Here is a 23,788-nt window from a genome sequence, read left to right as displayed (position 1 = left end):
AATAAGATAGGGTGAGAAAGGTAGACATTGGGCTGTAGCTTTTACAGCAAGTGACTCTGCTATAATTTGGATCTGGACTGTCCCCCAAAGGCCAATGTATTAAATGCTTGGTTGCCAGTCCATGGTGCTATTCGGACAACTGTTAGGAGGTGGGACCTAATGGGAAGAAGTCAGGTCACTGGGGGTATGCTCTTGAAAGGAGATATTGAGACCCTGGCTCTTCCTCTTTCTTTTTGCTTTCTGGATACCATGAGGTGTACAGAACTCCTCAGCTACAAACTCCTTCCATGATGTTTTGTGCCACCATGGGCCCAAAACAATGGAACCCAGAAACCATCAACTGAAAACTCTGAAAATATGAGCCCAAATAAATCTTTCTTCCTTAAAATTTGATTTTTCTCAGATATTTTGTCACAGCAACAGAAATCTAACACAGACCTCATAGTATTCCCGTAAGAAAGGATTGTCCTGTGAAACATTCCACATAATAAGTGCTGCCTGTATATCCTCCTCTTGGAGATCCTCTGCATTTTTGTAAATTAAACACTTTAAGAAGTCTTGCTACAATGAAACTCATTTCAATTGGTTTAATCCAGTACTTTCTAAGCATGGAATATACTTTGAAGAATACCTATGATGCCACATGGAGTTCTGTATAACTTCTTTTCTATGCACTTTCTGGATTAAGAGCCAAACTTATAACTTTTTTGTGTGTTTAGCTTTTTCTAAAAAAGCTAGGTGCAGTGGCTCATGCCAGTAATCCCAACTATTCAGGATGCAGAGATCAGGAGGATCTCAGTTTGAGGCCAGCCAGGGCAAAAAGTTTGCAAGACCCCATTTCAACCAATAAAATGTGGGAATGGTGGAGTACACCTGTTACCCCAACTATCCGGGAAACATAAGTAAGAGGCTCCAGGTCCAGTCTGACCCAGGCATAAATAAGAGCCCATTTTTTAAAATACCTAAAGCAAAAAAGGCTGGGGGTATATCTTAAGTGGTAGAGCACCTAGCAAGTGCAAGTCCCTGAGTTCAAACCCCAGTGCCAGAAAAATGTGTGTGTGTGTGTGTGTGTGTGTGTACATATATATCACGGTTCCCTTCAAAATCAATTTGCAATTAGTGAAGCAATTATATCCACCAGAGAGGCAGCAGAACTGTTTTTGTTGTTCCACATAGAGACACGCACTCCTATGTGCTCAGACAAAGCTGTAATATTATGAAACTCTGGCTAGGTACTGTTGCCTGCCAAGAGTCTGAGATGAGGTTAGCATTTTCTCTATGTAGAGACATCAACAAATGTGAGAACATTTTATGGTCACACTGGCCTTGAGAGCTTCTCCTTGAGGCTATGGAGTGACAGACAGAGAAAGAAAAATGGAGAGATTCCTCCACTGAATAGCTCAGTCCTACCTCATGCTGTGTCTGGGGTCTCTAAATCCCTCTTCCTTACCACCATCAACTCACTCTGGGGGATGCTGTGTAAGACCTTTGGGAAGCCATCTGTTCACTCCTAAGGGAGGCGAGGCTGTGGGTCAAGGACCAGTCTCACCAGGCTTTCCATTTTACAGTGTTTGAGAGGAATACAGCTATGAAAGAATACCAATAGCAATGTTGAGCGAGAAGGGGAGAACCAGTAAAGTACATCACAAGCTTGAACTAGTGATGGTGTTGACAGAGGTGATTAGGCCATTGTTGCTGCCAGGAGATTTTGAAGGGGAGGCAGGGCAGGAGAGGTCTACCTGCTATTCCCATGTGTATAAGAGCCTTCCCTGTGTCCCCCAGCTCAAGTACAGGGCTCCATTCTTCTGGCCCATGACCGGGCTTGAAGGAGCCTCCCCAACCATTTCCAGCATAGAAATGCTATGATTGGTCATAAGATAGGAATAGTTGCCTTGCCTCCCTTTTTGCTTCTGGATTATCCAGAACCAAACTAATAGGCTTTACCAAAAGGAGTAGTTTACAGATTCTTAAATTCAGTCAACAAGAAAGAATAAACTGTTCTTTGGAAAAGTGGAAATCTGGAACTAACTGGAATTGCTGCTTTTTAGAAGAAATGGATAAAGCAAATGGGAGCTTGGCTTCCTAAGTGTAATTGTAAGAATCACATCACCTTTAAAGATTAATGAATATTATTTTCCTGTAATAATGATAATTCTGGAGGAGGAAACAGTGCTGCTTATGGTAAATGCTCTCTATTTGGGCATGTAAGTGAAGTCTTCATTCTGTTGGGGCTTTGCCACAATGATCCCCAGCCAAATACACCATAAAAAATAAAATGCCAATTGAAAACACATTTAGGATGTCACAAAAATGACAAAGGACTTCAATTATCAGCCATGAAATGAAGCAATGTATCAGTCAGTACATTGTGAGATTTAAAGGAGGCTCCTGGGTTCCCTGAAAGTAAGGGATGGAGGTTCCTGTTTCTAACTGGTATCAAACTCAATATGGGGGAAATAGTAACCACTTTGTAATGCTTGCAATTCTTCTTCTTCTTCTTCTTATTATTATTATTATTATTATTATTGCAGTACTGGTGTTTGAACTCAGGGCCTACAACTTGAGTCACTCCACCAGCTCTTTTTTTGTGAAGGTTTTTTTTTGAGACAGGGTCTTGAAAACTGTTTTCCTCAGGCTGACTTTGAAGCATGATCCTCCTGATCTCTACCTCCTGAGTAACTAGGGTTACAGGCATGATCCACAAACACCAAGCTGCAATGCTCTTCTTAAGAAGAAGCAGGTTCCCCATTTCCACTAGCAGACATGACCTGTGGGCAAGTAGACTGGCACCTCTGCAAATAGGCAAATAGAACCTAAATGGGAAAATTTTTTCATGAGATTTTTATTTAGTTTATTGTCATGGAAATGTATGGACTAATTTGGTTTAAAAACCTTCATTTTGAAAGGAGAGACTGAGAAAATAAATACAATAGACAATCTAAATAGGCTGGTATCTCTATTAAAGAAATTGAATCAATAATTAATAACATTCCAAAAAAAAAAAAAGAAAGAAAACATCAGGTCCATGTGGATTCATTGTGAATTCTACCAAACATTTAAGGAAGAAATGATTCCAGAAAGTTGAAGCAGAAAAAATAAGTCAGTGATTCATTCTATGAGATCAGTCATAACTTAATACCAATGCTACATTATGACATTACAAAGAAGAAAACTACAAACCAACATTTCTCAAGGACATAGATGCAAAAATTCTCAACAGAGTATTAATAAATCAAATCCAACAATGGATAGAAAGAATTATATTCTGTGAGTGGGTGGAATTTATCCCAGGTACATAGGTTGGCTCAACATTCAAAAATCAAATTATTCTATTACATCAATAATCTAAAGGAGAGAAATCACAAGATTATATCAATTGATGCCAAATAGCATTTGACAAAATCCAATACCTGGAGCCGGAGCAAGGTGCACTGGCCCATACCTGTTATCCCAACCAATAAGCTAGGCATGGTGGCATTTACCTGTCATCCCAGCTATGCAGGAGGCATAAATAGAAGGATCACAGTCCAGGCTGATCTCAGCAAAAATGTGGGACCCTATCTGAAAAATAATTAAAGCAAAAAAGGACTGGAGGCATGGCTCAAGTAACACCCCTGTCTGTGAGGTCCTGAGTTCAAACCCCAGTGCTGCCAAAAAAAAAAAGAGTCCAATACCCATTCATGATAAAAACTCAGCAAGCTAGGAACAGAAGGTAATTTTACCAACTTGATAAAGAACATCCACAAAATTCCCACAGACAATATAATATTTAATATTGAGAAACTATAAGCTTTGCTAAGATTAAAAACAATGAAAAGATGATCCCTTTCACCACAACTTGTCAGCCTCATGCTTTTTTCTTGTCTTACTGCATTAGCTAGATTTGGAAAGAATTCAGAAGATTGTTTTTATTCATAGATGACATGATTTTCTATTTGTCCAAAATAATTGACCTCCAAAATCTCCTGTGACTTCTAAGCAATGTTGGCAATGTTGCAAAATACAAAAACCAATGACTTTCTTATGTGCTGGTGATGAAAAAGGGGAATTTGAAATTAAAAACATATACTGTTTGCATTAGCACCTCCAAAATGAAATACATATGTATAAGCCTAACAAAACATGTGTAAGATACATATGAGGGAAAAAACAAAACTCTGATAAAAATTAAGAACAAAAAAATGGAAAGAATTTTACGTTCATGGATGGACTCAATCTTGTCAAGTTCCCTGAAGTTTGACCTCTGGATTAAACACAACCTCAGTTAAATTCCCAGCAAGTTATTTTGCAGATATTGATAAACTGATTCTAAAGTTTATATGCAGAGGCAAAAGATACAGAAAAGAACAAAGTTGGAGAACTGATGATACCAGAATTCAATTTGGTATTAAGCTGTAGTCATTGAGGCAGTAAGTTAGTGGGTTAAGAATAGGCAGAAAGGCTGGAAAAGGGGCTTACTGGTAGAATGCTTGATCTCCAGCATCAGCAAACAGATCAATAATGCTGAGTAGCAAGTCCACATCCATATAGATACAGTGTGACTTATTTTTTGACACAAGGTCTTACTTACGTATACCACATTGACTTCAGTCTCGGGATCCTCTTGCCTCAGCCTTCTGAGAGCTGGAACTACAAATATGTATCACCATAACCAAGTTAGTCAACTGATTGTTGACAAAGGCCCAAAGGCAATACAATGGAGAAAAGATAGTCCTTTTCCAATAAATCATACTAGAACAAGTTAACATTCAAATTACAAAAAAATCTAGACACAAAACTTACATTGCTCATTTAAAAATCTCAACTACAGCATAGACATCTACGTAAAATGTAAAAATATAAAAGTTCTAGAAGAAAACAAAAAAAAGTCTAGATGATCTTGGATTTTGTGATGACATTACAAAAGGCATGATGTATCAAAGGAAAAGTTAATAAGCTGGACAATTGTTAAAATTTTAAAAATATTGGTCTCCAAATGATACTAACAAGAGCATAAGAAGACAAAACACAAACTAGAAGGGCTATTTTCCAAAATATGCAGAGAGCTCTTAAAAGTCAACAAATAGAGAGTGGAAAACCTAACTAGAAAGTAGAAAAAGGTCCAAAGAAATATTTCAAGCAAAGAAGATACACAGATGGCAAATACACATATAAAATGCTTCACATCCCATGTCATGAGGGAATTCCAAAGTAAGACCATAATAAGATACAAGTACACACTAGAATAGACAAAATCCAAAACAATGATACTACCAAATGTGAAACAACAGGAACTCCCATTCATTGCTAGTGGGAATGCAAAACAGTCAAATTGCTGTAGAAGACAGTGTGACAGTTTCTTGAAAAACTAAAGATGTTTTTACCATATGATCCAGCAACTATGCTAACTTGTAATCTTTTCTAGAGATTGTGAAAACCTTCCCAAGAAGGTTCTCATCCTCAGGCATCAAGAGCAGCTCTTCAGGGGAAGTCAGAAAGGATCCATGGATGAAGGTGATCATGAAGCTGAACTACAGCCTTACAGGGGCCACTCATTGACTACAAAGAAATGGAAGACGAGCCCGATGGTGTCCATGGTTTATACTGAGGAAAGGAATGAAGACTCATCTCGTGACCAGAAGTATGGCAAAGTGTTGACCACCTATCTACTCCTGGACTCCAGGAGATCTGAGCTGGAAGCCTTCACCATCACCCTGAAGGACCTGCCTGCAACTGATCCCATCACCTGCTGTCCTGCTTCCTCATCCTGCAAGGAACAGCATGGGTCTCTGCTGAGCCGAGGCAGCAGAGGTTCAATTTCTACTTGAGGAGAGTCACAGGAGCAACACAGAGATCAGGGTCTGTGGGCAACCAAGAGTCAGGGCAGAAGGCCAGCAGCACAGCTAAAGGGCCTGCCTGTCCCACAATGAGTCTGAACATGAAGACCATACAGCCCATTCCCCAAGAGGCCTATGGCCTCCCCCACTGCTCACCAGCAGTGGGTGTTGGAGCCCAAATGGACCCCCTTCCCGAGGGGTGATACTTCAAAAGAAACTTTCTGAATGCTGGGCAGCTTAGACAGGTGCAGGACCAGCAAATCCCCACACGCCCCTCCACTGTGTGACCCTAGACTCTCTCTGACCACAACCAGGGCCAGTGGCTATTGGAAATTTCTATACCTTCCTCCAAGAACACCTGTGTTTCAGGTCATCCAGAAAGAGCCAGTTTAGGCTGAAAGCACAGGGGAGACATGGCACCTCAGGTGATGGGTAGTGAGGCACTGGTAAACACAAGAAGGTGTGTGGGGAGGTCAAGGCACAGTCCCTGCACTCAGCACAAAGCAGGAAGGTCCTGAGCAAAACTGAGCTCCAGAGGGTGGAAGAAGGGCCTGTGCTGGATGCAGAGGGCTCAGGGAGAGAGGGAAGATGCTGCTGTGCACACCTGGCCACGAGTGTGCCATGCACTGGAGGTGAGAAGTGAGCAGACGGCTAGAACTTTGCTCAGCGGGGTTCGGATAAGAGGAGAACTGGCACCTCCATAGCCTTCACAGGCATTGTCTCAGGGGATGCTGAGCTGCAATGGTGGCCAGGAGATGTCTGGGAGACAAGAGAAGAGGACAGTGCCTTGCTGGCTGGGGAACTTCAGAGGCTGTGCTATTTGCTGGGTCCATCCTGCTCTCCTCAGGTCCTCTCTGTCTTGTTTTCTGTGTCTGTGGGGCAGAGAAGAGATTCTGTAGAAAACACAAAACACACTCAGTGCTGAGCAAATTCATGGCTCTTCTGTTTCCAGAGTTCCTGCTTTATTCCCAGAGTGACAGCTGTTATCTACAGTTCTTCCAGGGAAGGGACCTGAAGCCTTGAAAACTGTCTTGTGCCCAAGTGAGAGCAACACATCCCTTGAGGGAAACCAAAGCTTGGTGAGAAAGGGGACAAATATCAACGAATGCAAATGGGCCACCTCAGGAGCTGTGGCTTTGCTTGTTCTTGCTGGGAGATGAGGACCGCAGCTGTGTGATAAACACGGCCACCCCAAGATGCAGCACCCTCAGACAATTCCGTGTTCCCTCATGCCTGTGGTGACTGGGCTCAGTGGTGGCCTCTCTGCTCGTGGTCTCAGTTGGACTCTCTCCCTTGGATACATCCCAGTGATGCTGGACTGGGCTGAAGGTTTCTCTCACACTCTGGACCTTGGAGCCACTGAGGCTGGACTGCCTCATCCTCATGTGCCTCCATCCACATGGCCTTTGTCTTAGCCAGGGACAGGGCTTCCCCACGGCACAGCCACTGTGTTCCCCAGCGTGGGAAGGACGACACAGGGCGGAGGAGGTGGGAGGCCTGGTTCACTGGGACCCATGGAGAGTGTCCACAGGCAACGCTGTAGCGGAGCACTGGACATTCAGAGACGGGTGTGCAAGTGCAACCTCTGATGGATTTCCATCATGAGTTCTCACACAGAATTCCACGGCGGGTGTGGAGGCTGAAGGTCCATCCCTCTTCGCTGCTCGTAGAGTCTACAGTGGTCTTTCTCTGACACCCCACGCCACCATGGCACTCCTCCCAGGGAGGTGGGTCTGATGTAGAATCTTCAAGAACACAGCCAATGCCTGCACTTTCCTCAGTTTGGGAACACAGGAGGCGAATTTTGGTGGAGAGGCTGCTCATTGTTGTCACAGGGATAGAAATTCCTTTATCACACCCATATTCAGGCCAACATTCAGCTTGGCCAATACACAAGCATTGGTGCCAAGGTCACTGTCAGTAGTGTGGTTGAACCTTATTGATTGGGAAGTGGGAGTTGCTTTGCAGGGGCTGAGACCTTGGGAGATGGGACATCATTCCCTGTTTATCTTTCAAGTCTGTTCTTAACCCTCACTTCCCAGAGAAGTGCCCTAGACCAAGTCACTAAATCATAGCTTTATCCTCATGCTCTCCCCCTTATTTAATCCTGCACTGTTCTTCCTAATTTAATGTCTGTTTTGCTGTTGGCCTATCAACCTGGGAAGAGAAGAACTAGCAATTTGCTCATCACTGTGTCTCTAGAGCCTGCACCATGTTGTTAAAATTGAAAATTGACTTACGGTTTCTCTTCTGAACCTCTGCTACCTGTCCCTTTCCCCAAATTACCATTTACCTTTGAAACTGCTGACTAAGGAGCAAGAGGCCAATGTCTTCTGTCTTCTCTGACCAGGCCCCAAATAAGAAGTGTATTGTCAGGGGCAGAGGCTACAACATGTGACGTTTGGCTGGAATGATGTAACCCCTGCCCTTTGGCATCCTCGTGTAATTCAAATGTCAGCTAGGGTTCAGTCATCTGTGGAGAATCAAGTGCAAATGGTTTAAACTCCCAGTTCCTGTATAATGAGGCCCCTATCCAATTTCTCAATCTCAATGAGGATTCTCTTTTGTGTATGTGCAATACTGGGGTTTGAACTCAGGGCCTTGAGCTTGCTAAATAGATGCTATACCTCTTAAGACCTCCCCTAGCCGTTTTTGCTTTAGGATCTTTTTCAAATGAGGTCCATATTCTCTTTTACATTTTTTCTGATCATATTATTGTTTTACTGGGGGTACATTGTGATATTTACAGAAATTCTTATAGTATTTCATGTTGGAATTCACCCCCTCCATCATTCTCCTTTTTCCCTCCTTCCCCCTTTCCTGAAATAGTTTCAACAGGTCTCATTTTTCCATTTTCATACATGAACACCTGATATTTCCACCATATTCTCTCCCCTACACCCTTTCCTTATATCCCCCTCCCCTGGTACCTGGCTCCAGATAGGACCTGTTTTCCATTTTTGAAAAAAAAAAGAAGACATTTTTGTTCGTTTAAGATAGCTATACGTGGAGTTTCATTGTGACATTTCCATGTATATGTGTATTATAACCTGAATTGGTTCATCTCCTCTGTTTTTCTTCTTTCTGCCTCCGTCCCCTTCTTATGATGGTTTCAACAGGTTTAAAATTTCTATATTCATGCTTGTCTAGGAAGTACATCAAGTACATTCACCTTTTTAATGTCCTCCTTTTGTCCTCCTTCTCCCATTAGTGGCCTCCCCTTAGCATGACCTGTTTTGGCAGAGTGCTCAAGTGGTAGAACATTTGCCTGGCAAGTACAAGGCCCTGAGTTCAAACCCCAGCAATGCCAAAAAAGAAAAGAAATATAGGGATGCTCAACATTAAGGTCTCACATTTTTTTATGCCTAGGTTGGCCTGGACAGTGATCCTCCTCTTTGCTTTCCATGGAGCTGGGATGACAGATTTATATTGCCAGATCCAGGTCTCGAGAACTCTTTGCCCAGACTAGCCTTGAACCACAATCCTCCCAATCTCCACCTTCCTAGTAGCTGGGATTACAGGCATGAGCCACCACGCCTGGCTTCTATGGGGATTCTTGAAAGTCAAATGTTTCGATAGGTCATCTCAAATCTGGTTTCCTCCCTCCAGAATCTTTTTGCTGTCTTCATCCCTGGGCATAGCATATCTTATTAAAGACTCCATGTCTATGTGTACGACCTGGAGGATTATACAGAGAATATTTTAGAGGATTACACTATTACACATCATCAGTTTTTAAATCCCCTGTAACCTCATTCCCTGGATCGCCAACTCAAACTGGGGAATGTTTGCTGCTCTTCTGTCAGCTGCTGATTCAACTTCTTGGGTCCCTTCACCCCTTCAACCTCCTTTATCCACCCTGGCTCACCCCTCCCCTCCAAAAATATCCCTCATCTTTTCTTTTAAATTTAAAAGGCATTTCTTTTTTAATTCATTTTTGTGTTTTGAAGATTTTCCCAAGTTTATTGAGCTATAATTGAAGCACACTAAACTGCACATCCTTAAAAAATACAATTCTGTCAATTTTAACATATGTATACCCATGCATCCAGCAGCTCTCAACATTTCCATCACTTCCCCTTTACCGTTTCTTTGCACCTTTTAGTCCATTTCCCCTCCATCCCATCCAAAGGCAACCACTGATACACTGCTTTTATGTAGACGTTAGTTTGTATTTTCTAGTGTTTATGTATGGATTTTGCAGAATGTTTCCTCTTTGGGCCTGGCTTCTTTCACTCAGTGTACTGACTTTGAGATTTTTAAATGTTGTTGTTTGTATTAATAGTTTACTTGTCTTTATTTCTGGACAATATTTCATTATATGGTTATTTCACAATTTTTTTTATTCATCTATTTACTGTATTCATATATTTTATAATGAAAAACACAAAGCTGGGTAGTTACAAAGAAGAGTTTTATTTAGCTCACCATTCTGGAGGCTGAAGGGTATGGTGCTGCCATTGGTTTACCTCTGGTAAGGCGTTATGGCAGATGACATTGCAATGACAGAAGGAAAAATCAAGAGACTCAAGCCAGAGCGAGAGGGAGAGCCAGGCTTTTTCTTTCTTGTAACAACTCTCTTGTGATAACTAACTCAGGGTGCTACAATAACTATCTTAATTCCTTCCAAAAGCAGCACCCCAATGAACTCCATTAAGCCCCACCTCTTTAAAGTTCCACTTCCCAATATCACCCTAGTCCATGTTCTAACACATGGATCCTTGAAACAAACTCAGACCATATCCAAACCATAGCATCTACTGATGGATTTGAGGTTTTTCATTTTTGATTGTAACAAATCACACTCTAAGAACATCCATGTAAAAGACTTTGGGTTTCATGTTTTAGTTTCTCTTTGGTAAACCTATAAATGGAATGGTTGGGTTGTGTGGTAGGTGTGCATTTAACGTTTTAAGAAATTTCCAGACTGTTTTGCAAGGTAATTGTACCAGCTTACACTCCTACCAGCAATGTATGAATGTTTCATTTCCTTTATAGTCTTATCAGCATTTGATATGATCAGTCATTTTAAAGTGACATTTCAGGGTGTGTGTGTGTGTGTGTGTGTGTGTGTGTGTGTGAGTTTAATGCACTGCTATTTAGTTACCCTTGGCTTTGTTTCTGTTTCTTTTTTGTTCTTTCTTTTTGTTTTCATTTTCTTTTTCTTTTCTCTCTTGGCTTCATTTCTAACAAGGGAGAACATACGCTTAGGTTATGGAGAATAAAACCAGATTATTTCTGTTGTTCTCATGAAATTATTAATAGCATCCTCTCTTAATTCCAAATGTCCTGGCTTGGAAGACAATGTGTATGGTTTCTCTACTTCTAGTCCAAGTGGCCATGCTGCAGATTGTGCCCTTGATGGGCACGTGGCCCATCAGGCTTTCTGCTCAATGAAGATCATTCTCTCCTCCACAAGGAGTTTTTCTGCTTTTCTTAAACAATTTTGTTTTTCACTGACCACAGCAAAAGTTCAGGGAGTGGAGTGATGTAGCCTAGTGCTTGGGTGGGAGGGTTTCTGGAGAGGGTGAGAACTGGATATTCTTGCCATCATAATCCAAACAGCTTGCCTGAAAATGAAGCCAACAGAGAAGAAGGTGGTGCCAGGGGTGGAGAGAGTCAGGCCATGCCAGATGATAGCCTTGGAGCTGGATGCAGCTATACTTGAGGTAAGATCCATTCCCCACCTTCTCCTCAGGGAACAAGGAAACTCCCCTCCCCACATTTTTTTTGTCTAAACTATTCAGACTTGGGCTTCTGTCACTTGTAATTATGAGGGTCTTGACTAATATCCTCAGCAGTGAATGTGCCTCAGAAAGGTAGTAGCAGTTTGCCAAGCCTGGTCTGCCACTTACTTCACATCTGAGGTACGTCTGCCTTCCCTGAGAATTATTGTTTTTGCTGACCGGGTCCCTGAAATTCAAGGCAGAAGCACATCTACAGGGAAGATTTATTCCTTCAGAGGACACTAACAGCTAAGGGTCAAAGTATTCACCGGTATCACCGCATGGTTTGTTCAATCGAATACTCCAGCAGGAGGTATCCACTCTAATGCACCAGACTCTTTAATTTTTAACTAAATTATCATTTCGCAAGGTGATCTAAAAACTGCCTGAGTTTGAGAAGCAGCCTGCATTTCCCAGTAGCATTTCCTTTCTTTCTAATGATTAGGTTTAATACTTGTAGGAACACATCCTTATTTACTCAGAGTGCTAAGTGTGGAGATGAACAGCCTATATGCGACCTATGTGAACACACAGAAGTGGGGTGGGAGCCCTTTTCTAGGAGCACAAGTCCCCGGCATTACTAGATGGAGGGCAATCTGGCTGAGCAGAGCAAAGGTAATACGCTATTGCAAGAAAAGAAGCTCAAAAGGGAGGATAGAAAAAAATTAGACGCCATTCATCTCGTCTGCACATTCTACAGAATTTAGCGAGGCCCGGGACCTGCAAGATGCTTGCCTCACGGGGACTGCCCCGGCCTTGGTCCCCAGGCTCCAAAGACGGACAAGATGAAGCCAGACAGCTCTCTCCTCGGCTAATTCTAAGCAACCTGTAACCCCGCATAACCAGCCTCTGGTCCCCGGCGGGAGCCCCGGTTCAACAACAGCCAGCCAGGGAGCAGCCGGGCAGCTACTGAGTTAGCTCCGCCCCAGGCGCTAAGCCCCGCCCCCGGCGTCTTCCCGAGGCCCGCCCCCACGCGGGCCCCGCCCAGAGCTCTCTGGGTCGCTCTCCACCCCCGCGCTCTGTAGGCCCCGCCTCTCGCACCCCAGGCCCCGCCCCCGCTCTCCTGCGTTCCGCTCCCGCCCCCCTACCCCTCGCGCCCCGCCCCCACGTGCCCTCGGGAGTCCCGGGGAGGAGTTGGTGCGCGGGAGGAGGCGTGGCTGTGTCGGCGGAGGCGCGGGCGGCGCAGCCGGGACTTTGGCTTTGACACCCACGGCGAGCGGCAGTCGTGGCGCTGGTGCTGAGGTCTCGGCTCGCTCTGTCGGGTCCCGCGCCCGAGTTGGGTGCAGGACTTTTTGCCTGGATAAACGCAACGGCGGCGACGCCGCAAGTGCTGGTGCAGCGTTGGTGGCCGGATTTCGCCGCTGCTACAGCAGTCTTCGAGCAGCCCTGCAGGTCTTGCCTGTTCTGGGAGTCAGAGAGTTTCTCCCGCAGAAAAAACCGGGACGCGCGGAGCGAGGCGACGTGGGAGGCGTCCCGGGGCCGGCACCCGGGACTGACCCGCACCCGCGCGGGCGCCAGTGCTTGTGGCTGGGCTCAGACTTCCGAGCCGCAGGCGAATGAGGACCCTGTAGCAGAGCGGCCGAATGGTGGGCGCTGGGATCCGTGGAGGGGGTGGGTGCGGGTCCATAGCCCCTTCTCTGTGTATGCACCAGCAAGCACGGAGTTCCCAAGTTGCAGAATTGCGCGCGGAGTGTGTGTGTGTGAGTGTGAGTGTGAGTGTGTGTGTGTAGGGCTGGGAGGGGGTGGCGGGGGAGGGTTGTCCTCTTGTCTGCTGGATCCCAGGTGTGGTGGGTTTTCAAAGTGAAGAGGTGGGAGGCAGAGAGAAGCGTGAGGGTGATGGCGTTAGGTCTCTTCCCAAGGGCCTTTTTTGAGCCCCAGTGTGAATAAATGAACCAGATGTATCCTGAGGAAACGCCCCATGGGCCACTTTATTTACTGTGTTTTCAGGAGTTCACCTGCCCGCACTAGCCTGAATTCATGGTTATAAACTCCAGCACCTACCTGGTCGGGAGTGCTAATGGCCGATTGGTTACATTAGTTTGTGTGTTGATTTCTAGGTGGCAAGTGAAAAGTCATTTTGGACACTCAGGCATGGAAGATTTGGTGTGCGTCTGCAGCAACTTCAGCTTGTAAATTCGGCACCTTCCACTCTGTGCCTGTAAAGTCTTCTGGGCTTCTTCCCTAGCCAGAGTTCTTCTGCGGTGGTGAGGACTTCCTGGGCCCCTGATCTTGGTTGGCCATGGGGAGCACCCTGGGCTGCCATCGCTCTATCCCCAGGGATCCCTCGGACCTGTCCCATAGCCGCAAGTTCAGCGCAGCCTGCAATTTCAGCAACATCCTGGTGAATCAGGAGAGGCTCAACATTAACACTGCCACCGAGGAGGAGCTGATGACCCTGCCTGGGGTGACCCGGGCTGTGGCACGAAGCATCGTGGAGTACCGAGAATATATTGGTGGCTTCAAGAAGGTAGAGGACCTGGCACTGGTCAGCGGTGTGGGTGCCACCAAACTGGAACAGGTCAAGTTTGAGATCTGTGTGAGCAGCAAGGGCAGCTCCGCACAACATTCTCCCAGTTCCCTGCGAAGGGATCTGCTGGCAGAGCAGCAGCCCCATCACCTGGTTACCACTGTGCCCCTCACTCCACGAGTCAACATTAACACAGCCACCCCTGCTCAGCTCATGAGTGTGCGAGGCCTCACAGAGAAAATGGCCCTCAGCATCGTGGATTACCGCAGGGAGCATGGTCCCTTTCGCAGTGTTGAGGACTTGGTGAGGATGGATGGTATCAACGCTGCCTTCCTGGACAGAATAAGGCACCAGGTGTTTGCTGAGAGGTCCAGGCCCCCATCCACTCACACCAACGGGGGTCTGACCTTCACTGCCAAGCCTCACCCCAGTCCTACCTCACTGAGCCTGCAGAGTGAGGACCTGGACCTGCCACCAGGGGGACCCACGCAGATCATCTCCACTCGGCCCTCCGTGGAGGCCTTTGGTGGTATGAGAGATGGGCGGCCTGTGTTGAGGCTGGCCACCTGGAATTTGCAAGGCTGCTCTGTGGAGAAAGCTAACAACCCTGGGGTGCGAGAAGTGGTGTGTATGACGCTTCTGGAAAACAGGTGAGGGCAGGAACCCACCGAGGATGGTAGATGTGAAGGCAGCTCTGGTGTGGCCACATCTGGGGATGCAAATGAATGGGCTCTTTGGGGAATAGGGAGGGGACGAGAGCATTTAATGAGTGTTTGTGAGACTCTGGCCGATGCTGTCACCTGAGGCTGAACTCTTTCTGCTCCAGAAGCTCTCTGGGTAGCCCAAGGTCTATGTTTCGAACGCGGTATATCTAAGATAGCCCCCTAATTTGGGGGTGAGTGGAGGTTGTGTAGGTTGTAATGCTGTGGAGGTCACTTGACTTATAAGTCTTCATCTTATATTTAGGATTTACGCTGAATCAGGCACTCAGCCTGGGAACTGATGTACAGTTTTGTACTAGAAAGAGCTGAGTGGATTTTTTTTATTATTATTAATGGTAGGCAAAAATCACGTTTGTTCCTTCACACCTATTTATGTGCATAAAATCATCTAATAGACCGGGTATTTGCAAACACATACACTGTCTACATCTACCAGAACGCTGTGAATGAATCACTCTTTACTCTTTTCCCTAGTAGAACCTGAAGTTGGTTTTTAGTGTTCCATAGCCAAAAAAGGCCAAGCTGCTTTGTGTATGAATACTGACCAGATTTCCACATCTGAACCAAAGGAGGAGAAACTTGTGGGGTAGGCTGTTATCAGAAACTGTTTACATCATTCACAGCACTGCTCTCTGTAGGAACATCCGTTAACTCCCCATAAAACAAAACAATATATCGTGGCAGGAACTCCCGCTGTTAGTAAGATAGTGTGCAGTATAATGTCATCAGCTTTGGGAAGAAAAGATCCTCTGATCTTGATTTGGGGTTTTCTTTACCACCCACCAGAGGGGCAGTGCTTGTGGCTCTGTGCTGCATATTTTGCCTTGGATAGTTGGTGAGTTTGGCAGGATGGCAGTTTGGTGACATGAAGCGAGTTCTTGGTGGAAATCACAGTGCACTGTACAGATCATCAGGACAAATTAGTGAGGAGAAAAGCAGGTCACAATGTTTCCCTGGCATTGCCCCACTGGCATGCTCCCGTCACTGAGTAGAGAAGAACATGCACTGGATCCGAGACTTGGACCAGGGGAGCCCTTAGGTGCTATTCCCCTTTCTCACTCCTTTGCACAGTCATCTTGTGCATGGGAGAGCTGGACTCAGCAAGGTCTCACCCTCAGCAGCATGGGCAGACGGATGGGAAAGGCAGTGGGGGAGACCGCTGTGTAATTCCTATTAGGAGTTTTCTTCTTAAGGCTCATTGGGGTGAAGAGGGGGATGAATGGGGACCTAAAGTTGCCTGGTGAAATGATGGCCTGGTCAGCTCTTGCCCATTTACTTTGTTGGTGTTCTCTCAAGTGTGACCCCTGGATCAGTACCATCAGCTGATCCAGACACTCTGGGTTCCTGTGTTTAACACACCTTGCTCTCCAGAGCAGGTTCTTCTGATGCACACTCAGGTTGAAGAGCCCTTGTCTTAGGTATTGGGCGGGCTCCAAGCTTCATCCCTCTGGGCTTATCTTTAAAGCCCTCCCCCTTACTGGATTTTGGCTTGCAAGGCCAGTGATTTAGTGCAAAGCATCACTCTCTCTGATTGTTCTGATCATCTGTATAGTTGTTCAATCCCATAATTCCGTGTGACCAGGGCTTGAGGGGCTTCTTCAGCTTCTGGGACATACGAATGTGGAGGGTGGAAAATGGGACAGTGAAAGCCAGACATGGTGACACAGGCCTGTAAGTCCCTGTTACTCAGGATGCTCACCTCACTTTGCAGCATGCAGATGGGGTCACTAGGGACTCACTGGGGAGGGGCACTAACAACTCTTATCCAGGGTGGAGTTGTTAGGGTTTGTCCTGTTTTTCTTCTTAGGATTTCCTAGAGGGTTGATGGTTTGTGGAAGATATTTAACTGCTGTCTTCAGGCAAGAGTTCAGGAGAAGCTCACTCAGAGCCAGTAAGGTTATAGAAGGGAGTACCTGTAAGTGATAGGAAGGTGACCACCATCTCCACTGTCTTCTCACACTTAGTCAGCTGAGTGGTCCTGTGGGTTGGTGGTTCCTTCTGCCTGGTGACAATGCATTTGGTATTTTGCACACTCTAGTACACTGTTTTTGTCTGGTAAACATGTAGTAGTCGTAGGCTTAGGCCCTGATCCCTTATAGTGCTGGGGTGGGTACATTCGTCTGTGTGACTCTCCTAGGGCACTGAAAGCTGTCATAGAGTGGCTCTCGTCCTCAGTGACAGATGGCTGCACCCATTCTACAAGAGTTCCCTGTCTGTCCTGATTCACAGTAGTGTCTGGCATTCCAGTTGCTCCCTTTATTAGTAAGAGGAAACAGATTTAGTATGAGCAACAGTGGGTGCAGGTAATTTTCTGGGTGATTTAATTTTCTAGAACCCTTAGGATAGAAGGGTTTCCTGACTTCTTCATATGCCTTTGAACTGTCTAACAGCTTTTATGTTTATTGCGTGTCCCCAGCAACTCTGGACAGTAGGTAACACTTGCTCTTTATTGATGATTCTCCATCTCTGGGTGAGGAAACTAAAACCGAAGAAGTTAAATGACTTGTCTCGGAAACATAGCTCATTAGTGGCTGCTGGGATGAGGACCCATATCGTCAGCCTTTAGATCATGCTCCTCGCAAGCGTTTCTGTGTTTGGTAAACAGCACCTTTAGCCCACCTTTTGGTTAGGCATCCCACACTGTGCTGAATCAAGGGCACTTGCCAAATCATGTGCCAGGCACAGAAATTAAATCCATTGCAAAGGTGTTTTACAACCACCTGTGGGCAGTTTTGCAAAGGGAATGGCTGGTTCCTAGCTTTCCTTTCTGCGGGATTGCTTGAGCAGAGGCTGACGGGAACCTGTATGAACTGAGAATTGGAGTCCTTTCTTGCCCTGAGATGCTGCTGCTTCAGTGGACAGGCAAGTCTGAGCTATAAGAATCTGTTTTGCATGTGAGATCTGAGGTAGGACAGCACAGAGCTAGATAATTATAGAGTCCCCAGGAGCCTTCTGGGACACCATGCTGGTGGCACAGAACTGACGGGTTTCATCAGATTCTTTTGCCAAACTTCAGTCTTAGGCAATGTTCTTCCTTGTTCAGTATTTATGGAGCAAGACAGAAAGAAGAATGCTCTTCTAAATATCCTTGCAAATGAAGTGATACTCCACATGTGGAATAAAGACTTTAATTTTCATTTATTTTTTGCTGAACAATCATTCTGTTCAGAAAAATCCATTTGTTACTGAAACTATAAACCTCAGAGGACCTGACAGATAATCTCCAAAAGATATAAGGAGATTTAACATCCCAGGTGCTTATTTTCTCCACAACCTACATCAGAAACAACAGTGTCAAAATTGTTAGCCTTATAATGGTTTAAATCTGTTTTATTCCCCATCTACATTATCGAAGCACAAGGTAGGTTAGTGCCTAGCAACATACATTGATGGCAAAAAAAGAGATGTTAGTTCATCTAACTTGATTACTGGAATAAATACAGACACCATCCATCTTGTCATTTGATTCATTCATTGAAAAATACATATTGAATGCCTGTTATGTAGATGTATAAGCTAAATTCAGGAATCAGCTTGGCCCAGTTATTTGACAGAATTAAGTAAATGTGGTTCACTTTTTATGGTTCAGCATCAAAACAGTCTGGTAAACCCAGAATTTTTTGGCTAAGTCACAGAGTATGATTGATATCTGGTTGAATTTTTCCCATATGAATAAACTGATTCATCTTGGGAAATTGATGGGTAGGTGGATAAAGCCAGATATAACATCTGGGGCAAAATATTCAGCAGTCCTCTTAAAGTTGAGATTGTGAAATCTATTTTGACAGCTGTGGAAACTGAGGTGCAGAGAGATTAAATAGCTTCCTTGTGGCCTTCAAAAATGAAGATGTCAGAGTCAGGATTTGAAGCTAGGCATTTTAAACCTGGGACTGGGTGGGTCTTTTCCCAAACTTCACCTCCTTCTGTGTCCTGCCTCTGACCCTGGCCAGCCTGTGGCCTGCGCACTGTTTCCTCCCTATCTTAGGTCTTAGGCTGGCCAGGTATCAGGATCTTAGGGCAAGGGCTTCACATAGACCCCTGGGACTGTCTTAGGCCTTGGGAGACCTCTGTTCTCTTCCTGCTTTTGTTCCTCCAAAGGATGGGGTTGTCGCCAGATGGACAGCAAATTCAGAGGGTATCAAGGCCCCTCCACCCAACCCTCAACTGTGAGTCTAAGACCTTGGGCCCAATTCCAAGGCAAGAGTTCTGGTTTTCTGAGCCAAGGAGTTCTGGGTCATTTCCGGAACGAAAGGTGGCAGGCAGTAAGACTGCTATGAATTTGTAAGAGAAGACAGAGTGAGTGAAGGAAAGTCCCAGGGTGGGCACCACTCAGGCTTTATTTCACTGAAGGAAAAGAAGTTGTGTTTTTCAAGAAAGGTGGGCCCCTTTTGGGTCTGATTTCAAGGTTCTGTGAAGGTTTGATAGTGTTGATTCTCTCAGGTTTTGTTCATTCCTTTATTATTCATTTAGCATCCATTTATTCATTCAGCTGATTCTTTAGAGCTTTCTCTAGGTACCAGGTTCTGTGTCAGGCTCTGGTAATACAGTGGAGAACAGGCAAGTCCCTTGCTCTTAGGGAGCTTCCATTTTTGGTGGGAGACATACAGGGCAGCACCCAGATAAGTGACTACAGTGTGTGAGAATGCCGAGGCCCACGGAGGCAAGCTGAAAAGAAGTCTGTTTTCATAGACGGAGGTCAAGGAGGCCTCGGCCGAATGCCAGTGGACGAGAAGGAACCACATGTGGAAATGCTCCGTAGAAGAACCAGCAAGTGCAGAGGCCTGTGAGGATTGGGTCCAGACAGAGGGCCAGGGTTCCAAGATTACAGGTGGATGGGGCTGCAGAGAGAGGCAGTGCCCGATCAGGTGGGGCCTCCACAGCTCTGATTTTAACTGCAGAAGGTGACCACAGACGGTTAGAAGCGGAGGCCAACAAAATGACTTCTTGCATGGAGTGGGTCCTGGGGAAGTGGGTGGAGTTGAGGGACTTTAGTGTTGAAACTGGAGAGATTTGCCTGTGTTTGGGATAGTGTTAGGATTAAGCAGCGACTTGTTTGAAATGGTCTGAGATTCCTAGAAGACAGGCTCAGAGGTGTTCAAGAAATCTTGGGACTGACTTGCATGTTTCTGTGCTGTGTCAACATAACCCAGCCTGCTGACCTCACCTCTCCCCTCTGTGACTGCTGCACTCCAGCAAGGTGTGGGTGTTGGGTCCATAGTGGTGGAATAAGAGGCCACAGTTTGTCCTTTGTGCAAATGGGGCATCTGACAAGACCATATCAATAACATTCTGAACGAGGGCATGCTTGGGGGTTATGGCTAACTTTTTCGTAGAAGACGTGTAGATCAGTTCAAGTTCTTGTTGATTGAGCACCTACTCTGTGCTGACTACCTGATGAGGTCAGAGGCACAGGGAGACCCTGGCCTGTAGTCAGGGAGCTCATTAGTCTAGAAGGGATGGGCATTCAGTGAGTGTTTACCCGGGTGACTCATGGTATAAGGGCGGAAGTGAACGTTGCTAGGGGGCCTGAGAGCACAGAGATTGGGTACCAGCCTGGTTGGCTCTCTCTGCAGGTGTGTGGAGACCTCAGCCTCAAGGGGAGGATGAGGGGAGGACCAAGTCCTGTGCTTGGGAGGGAGCTCCTGGAGGGAGGTTGGGTCTGAGCAGCAGGGATGTGGTACCAGTTGGGGCTGGAAGTCAGTAGTTCTTCTTCTCCCACACACACATTCAGGAGTGGGAGGTCTAAGCTTCGCCCTCCTGTCAGGCTTATAATCTCTAATACTCAGACAGAAACACAGCGGGCTCCAGAATTAGTATGCAGACACTCATTACAAAGCAAAGGGTTCTATTGCAGAAAGCCCTAATGACACCCTGTCAGTGGGAAATACAGTGATGCAGTTCACTCAGATTTGATTTGCTCATCAGAGACAGCCTTGCCTGTGTGTTGTAAAGTACAGCAAGGTGAAATTCCACCCCCATGACTCCTCACATCAAAACATCCAGGACATGCCACAAAAATGCCTGGCTCTCCCTGACAAGTCCTTGACAAATACTTAGGAATCTTAGCAGCTCCCAAGGCCTGTTCTGTATGATTGCACATAGTCCTGGCTTTGACCACTGTTTGGATTGTGGTATTTTGATTGACAGCTGCCAAACATGAGGACTCCAGTGGCTAGGAGCCCTGGGAAGATGTCCTCAGAGTGCACATGTTGTTATTGAAAGAGTCTGTATGCCTCCCAAACTCTTGTACAAAGAAACCTTACTTACTGGCTACAGTTCTTTAACTAATGTTGACCTGTTGCTTGTTTCTAACCAGTCCTTGTTTCCTGAGAATTCTATTTTGGTTCAGCCATTACCTGATTAAGCTGTTAAGCTGGGCTTTCAGTTGTTTTGATCTAGAGACTCCTGTGAACTCTTGAAACTGAATGCGCCACCAAGGGAACACTGTTCCTGCTGCAGCCTCTGAAGTCTTGTGCCCTGGACTGTTCTGGGCTTGTGCAGCCTTGTTTGCTCACCCCAAAACAGGAGGGTCAAATTGGTACTTTGTTTTTCTCAGCTCAGTGTGGTGTCTTTTAAAGAGGGAGGTCTCAGGTGAACTTGTCGCTTTTTGAAATATTGATCCAACACCCTATTCAAAGACAACTTTCCCTCAATGGGTTCTCCTTTAAGAAAATTCAGTCTGACTTACATTTTTATCAGTCTCTGGTTCTTTTTTATTGGCGTATCTTAATTGTATAAAATGATGGGTTTCATTATCACATTTTTGTACACGTTTATAATACATAATACCAAGTGTATTACTTGGTCGTGAACCCTCCTCTGCCCATTGCTCCCTTTCATTCCCCAAATAGTCTCCCTTCTACTTCCGTGTCTTTTTTATTACTTTTAAAATCTAGATTCCACATATGAGAGAAAACTTTCAACTCTTGTCTTTCTCTGTCTGGCTTATTTCACTTAATATGTCGATCACCAGTTCCGTCCATTTTCCCACACACATGATTTCGTTCTGTTTTCCTGAATTGAGTAAAAAGTGAAAACATGGGTAGCCTGAGGCATTGTTCTTAACGCTAGTGGATTTGCGCTCCTTCCTTTCTTGGCATGTGGCCTGTGCAGCTTCAGATCCCGTGTCATTTTACTGGTCAGTTTTCTAACAAGGTAATTCCTTAAAACTTAGAGTTTAAACAGCAAAATACTTCATGATGTAGTACTTTTGCTGCGAATAAAAACAACTAACACTGGAATTGCTATGGCTAAGGCCTAGCTCTAAGCAGTGTCATCTGTGGCCATATTACTGCCAGCGTCTTACAGACACAGAAGGGATGGTGCAGGGAAACTAGACCTTTACCCAGAATCACACAGCTGCTAAACTGTAGAGCCTAGATTATAACCAAGCAGTTAGTCTCCAAGTTGATGACAAAAGCACCTCTAAGTTCAGTAATGCTTTTCTGCATATTTATATTTTATTCCTTATACCAGCCATATACTAGACTAGATACTATCTTAACCAACTTTATTTGAGTTACCTCAGTCATGTTCTTTTATAAGTACATGGATGTGGCCAAATGTGGTGGGGCACACCTGCAATCCTAGCTACTCAGGAGGTGGAGGTTGGGAGGATCTCAGTTTGAGGTCAGCCTAGGAAAAAAGTTAGTGAGACCCTATGGTCAACAAGCCAGGTGTAGCATACACCTTTAATCCCAAGTACTCAGGAGGAATAGGTAGGAGGATTGTGGTCCAAGGCTGGCCCTGGGCAAAAACACAAGATCCTATCAAAAAAAAATAACTACAGCAAAAATGGCTAGGAGTGTGGCTCAAGTGATAGAATGCCTGCCTACTAAGACCCTGCGTTCAAACCCCGGTACTGCCAAAAAACCAAAAATAACTGTGCAGCTATGTGAAGGTATCATCATGTATGTCAGCACATGTGTTTGCTCTAGTGTTTGTTTCTTTGAAGTGGAGCAAGGATATTTGCAAAGCAAACTGGGTGCAGGGTACTGCATTTTATGGCTTTTTAGTCTCTTACAGTTTTCTTGTCCACACCTAGGTTTAGCAATTTCATTTACAACTTGCTTTTATAGGCACTTTCTAAGCAGTCCTTTTTGTTTTGTGGGAAACAACTTCTCTCTTTGCTCACATTTAAGAGACCATTGCACTATGTACAACAGGCATGAACAGATGGGTGACCTCCACGTTGACTTGGGATGGGCATATGACACCCCTATGCACAGTTGACCCAACCAGAAGTAGTCAGAGTGCCACAGGCAGCACATTTTATGAAGGGAAGGGGACAGTCTGGTGGGTCTCGTGAGTGGAGGCCTCTGTGCCCAAGGTATCTGTTTAGTCTAGTGACAGTATTTCCTGGCCCCTGGCAGTAATTTCAAGTTGTTATTGACCCACCATTATTTTCTGTAAAAGATTGACTTAAAAGTGTTACTAGCTATAAAGTGGAGAGTTCATTGCTACATTGTCTTAATTCTCTCTAAAAATTTTTTTGCAACTTTTCAAAATAAAAAAAAAGGTAAACTAGTAATGAGCTTTTATTTTGACTTAACACTTAAGTCAGCATTTTCTTAGGTGGTGTTGATGGGCTGATAAGAACCATGAATGAGGAGTGACTTAAGGAGGGGGGTTGGACGAGATGCTTTATAAAATGCCTTTCCAAGCGTGGAGTATGACAGAGGGCATGTGTTTGATGCAGTGAAATACCAGTAAAAGTAGGGACAATCTGTTGTCTTGTATTGGGTTAGACTTGGTGCTTCCCACATTTATAATAAAAATGCAAGTAGTTGTTAGAGCTTCAACTTAGAATTAAGAGTTGTTTTAACCTTTCAAACTTTGGGGTAAATTGAATTGAAGAGCATCTAAGATTACAAGATGATGGTTTAAAACGTTACCGTTTGCAGCAAGTTATCTATGAAAATCAGGAATTTCTTGTCATTAGTCAATCAAATCAAGGCACAGAAATAAACTAGATGATTGCAAAATTATCTGTAACTTCTGATTTTATATTAATTTTTTAAAAATTTTGGCAGTACTGGGGTTTGAACTCAGGGCTTT

General features: G+C 44.9%; 1 protein-coding gene across 2 annotated transcripts in view; it reads left to right on the top strand.

Moving 5' to 3' along the window:
- Positions 1-12,698: 12,698 nt before the first annotated feature.
- Positions 12,699-23,788, top strand: part of Eepd1 (endonuclease/exonuclease/phosphatase family domain containing 1) — a 105,820-nt gene continuing 94,730 nt past the window's right edge. The window contains exons 1-2 of one of the 2 annotated variants that reach the window (XM_074065294.1): positions 12,699-13,128; positions 13,600-14,659. In XM_074065294.1, coding sequence (XP_073921395.1) covers positions 13,782-14,659 — 878 coding nt within the window. In that variant the 5' untranslated portion in view covers positions 12,699-13,128; positions 13,600-13,781. Of the gene's footprint in view, positions 13,129-13,599; positions 14,660-23,788 lie in introns of those variants that run through there. The other variant, XM_074065295.1, reaches the window with a different exon arrangement.

This window comes from Castor canadensis, chromosome 2, assembly GCF_047511655.1.
Source record: "Castor canadensis chromosome 2, mCasCan1.hap1v2, whole genome shotgun sequence".
In the NCBI taxonomy this organism is placed as follows: domain Eukaryota; kingdom Metazoa; phylum Chordata; class Mammalia; order Rodentia; family Castoridae; genus Castor; species Castor canadensis.
The sequence above is the reverse complement of the archived record's forward strand: the minus strand, read 5'-3'. Positions and strand labels throughout refer to the sequence as shown.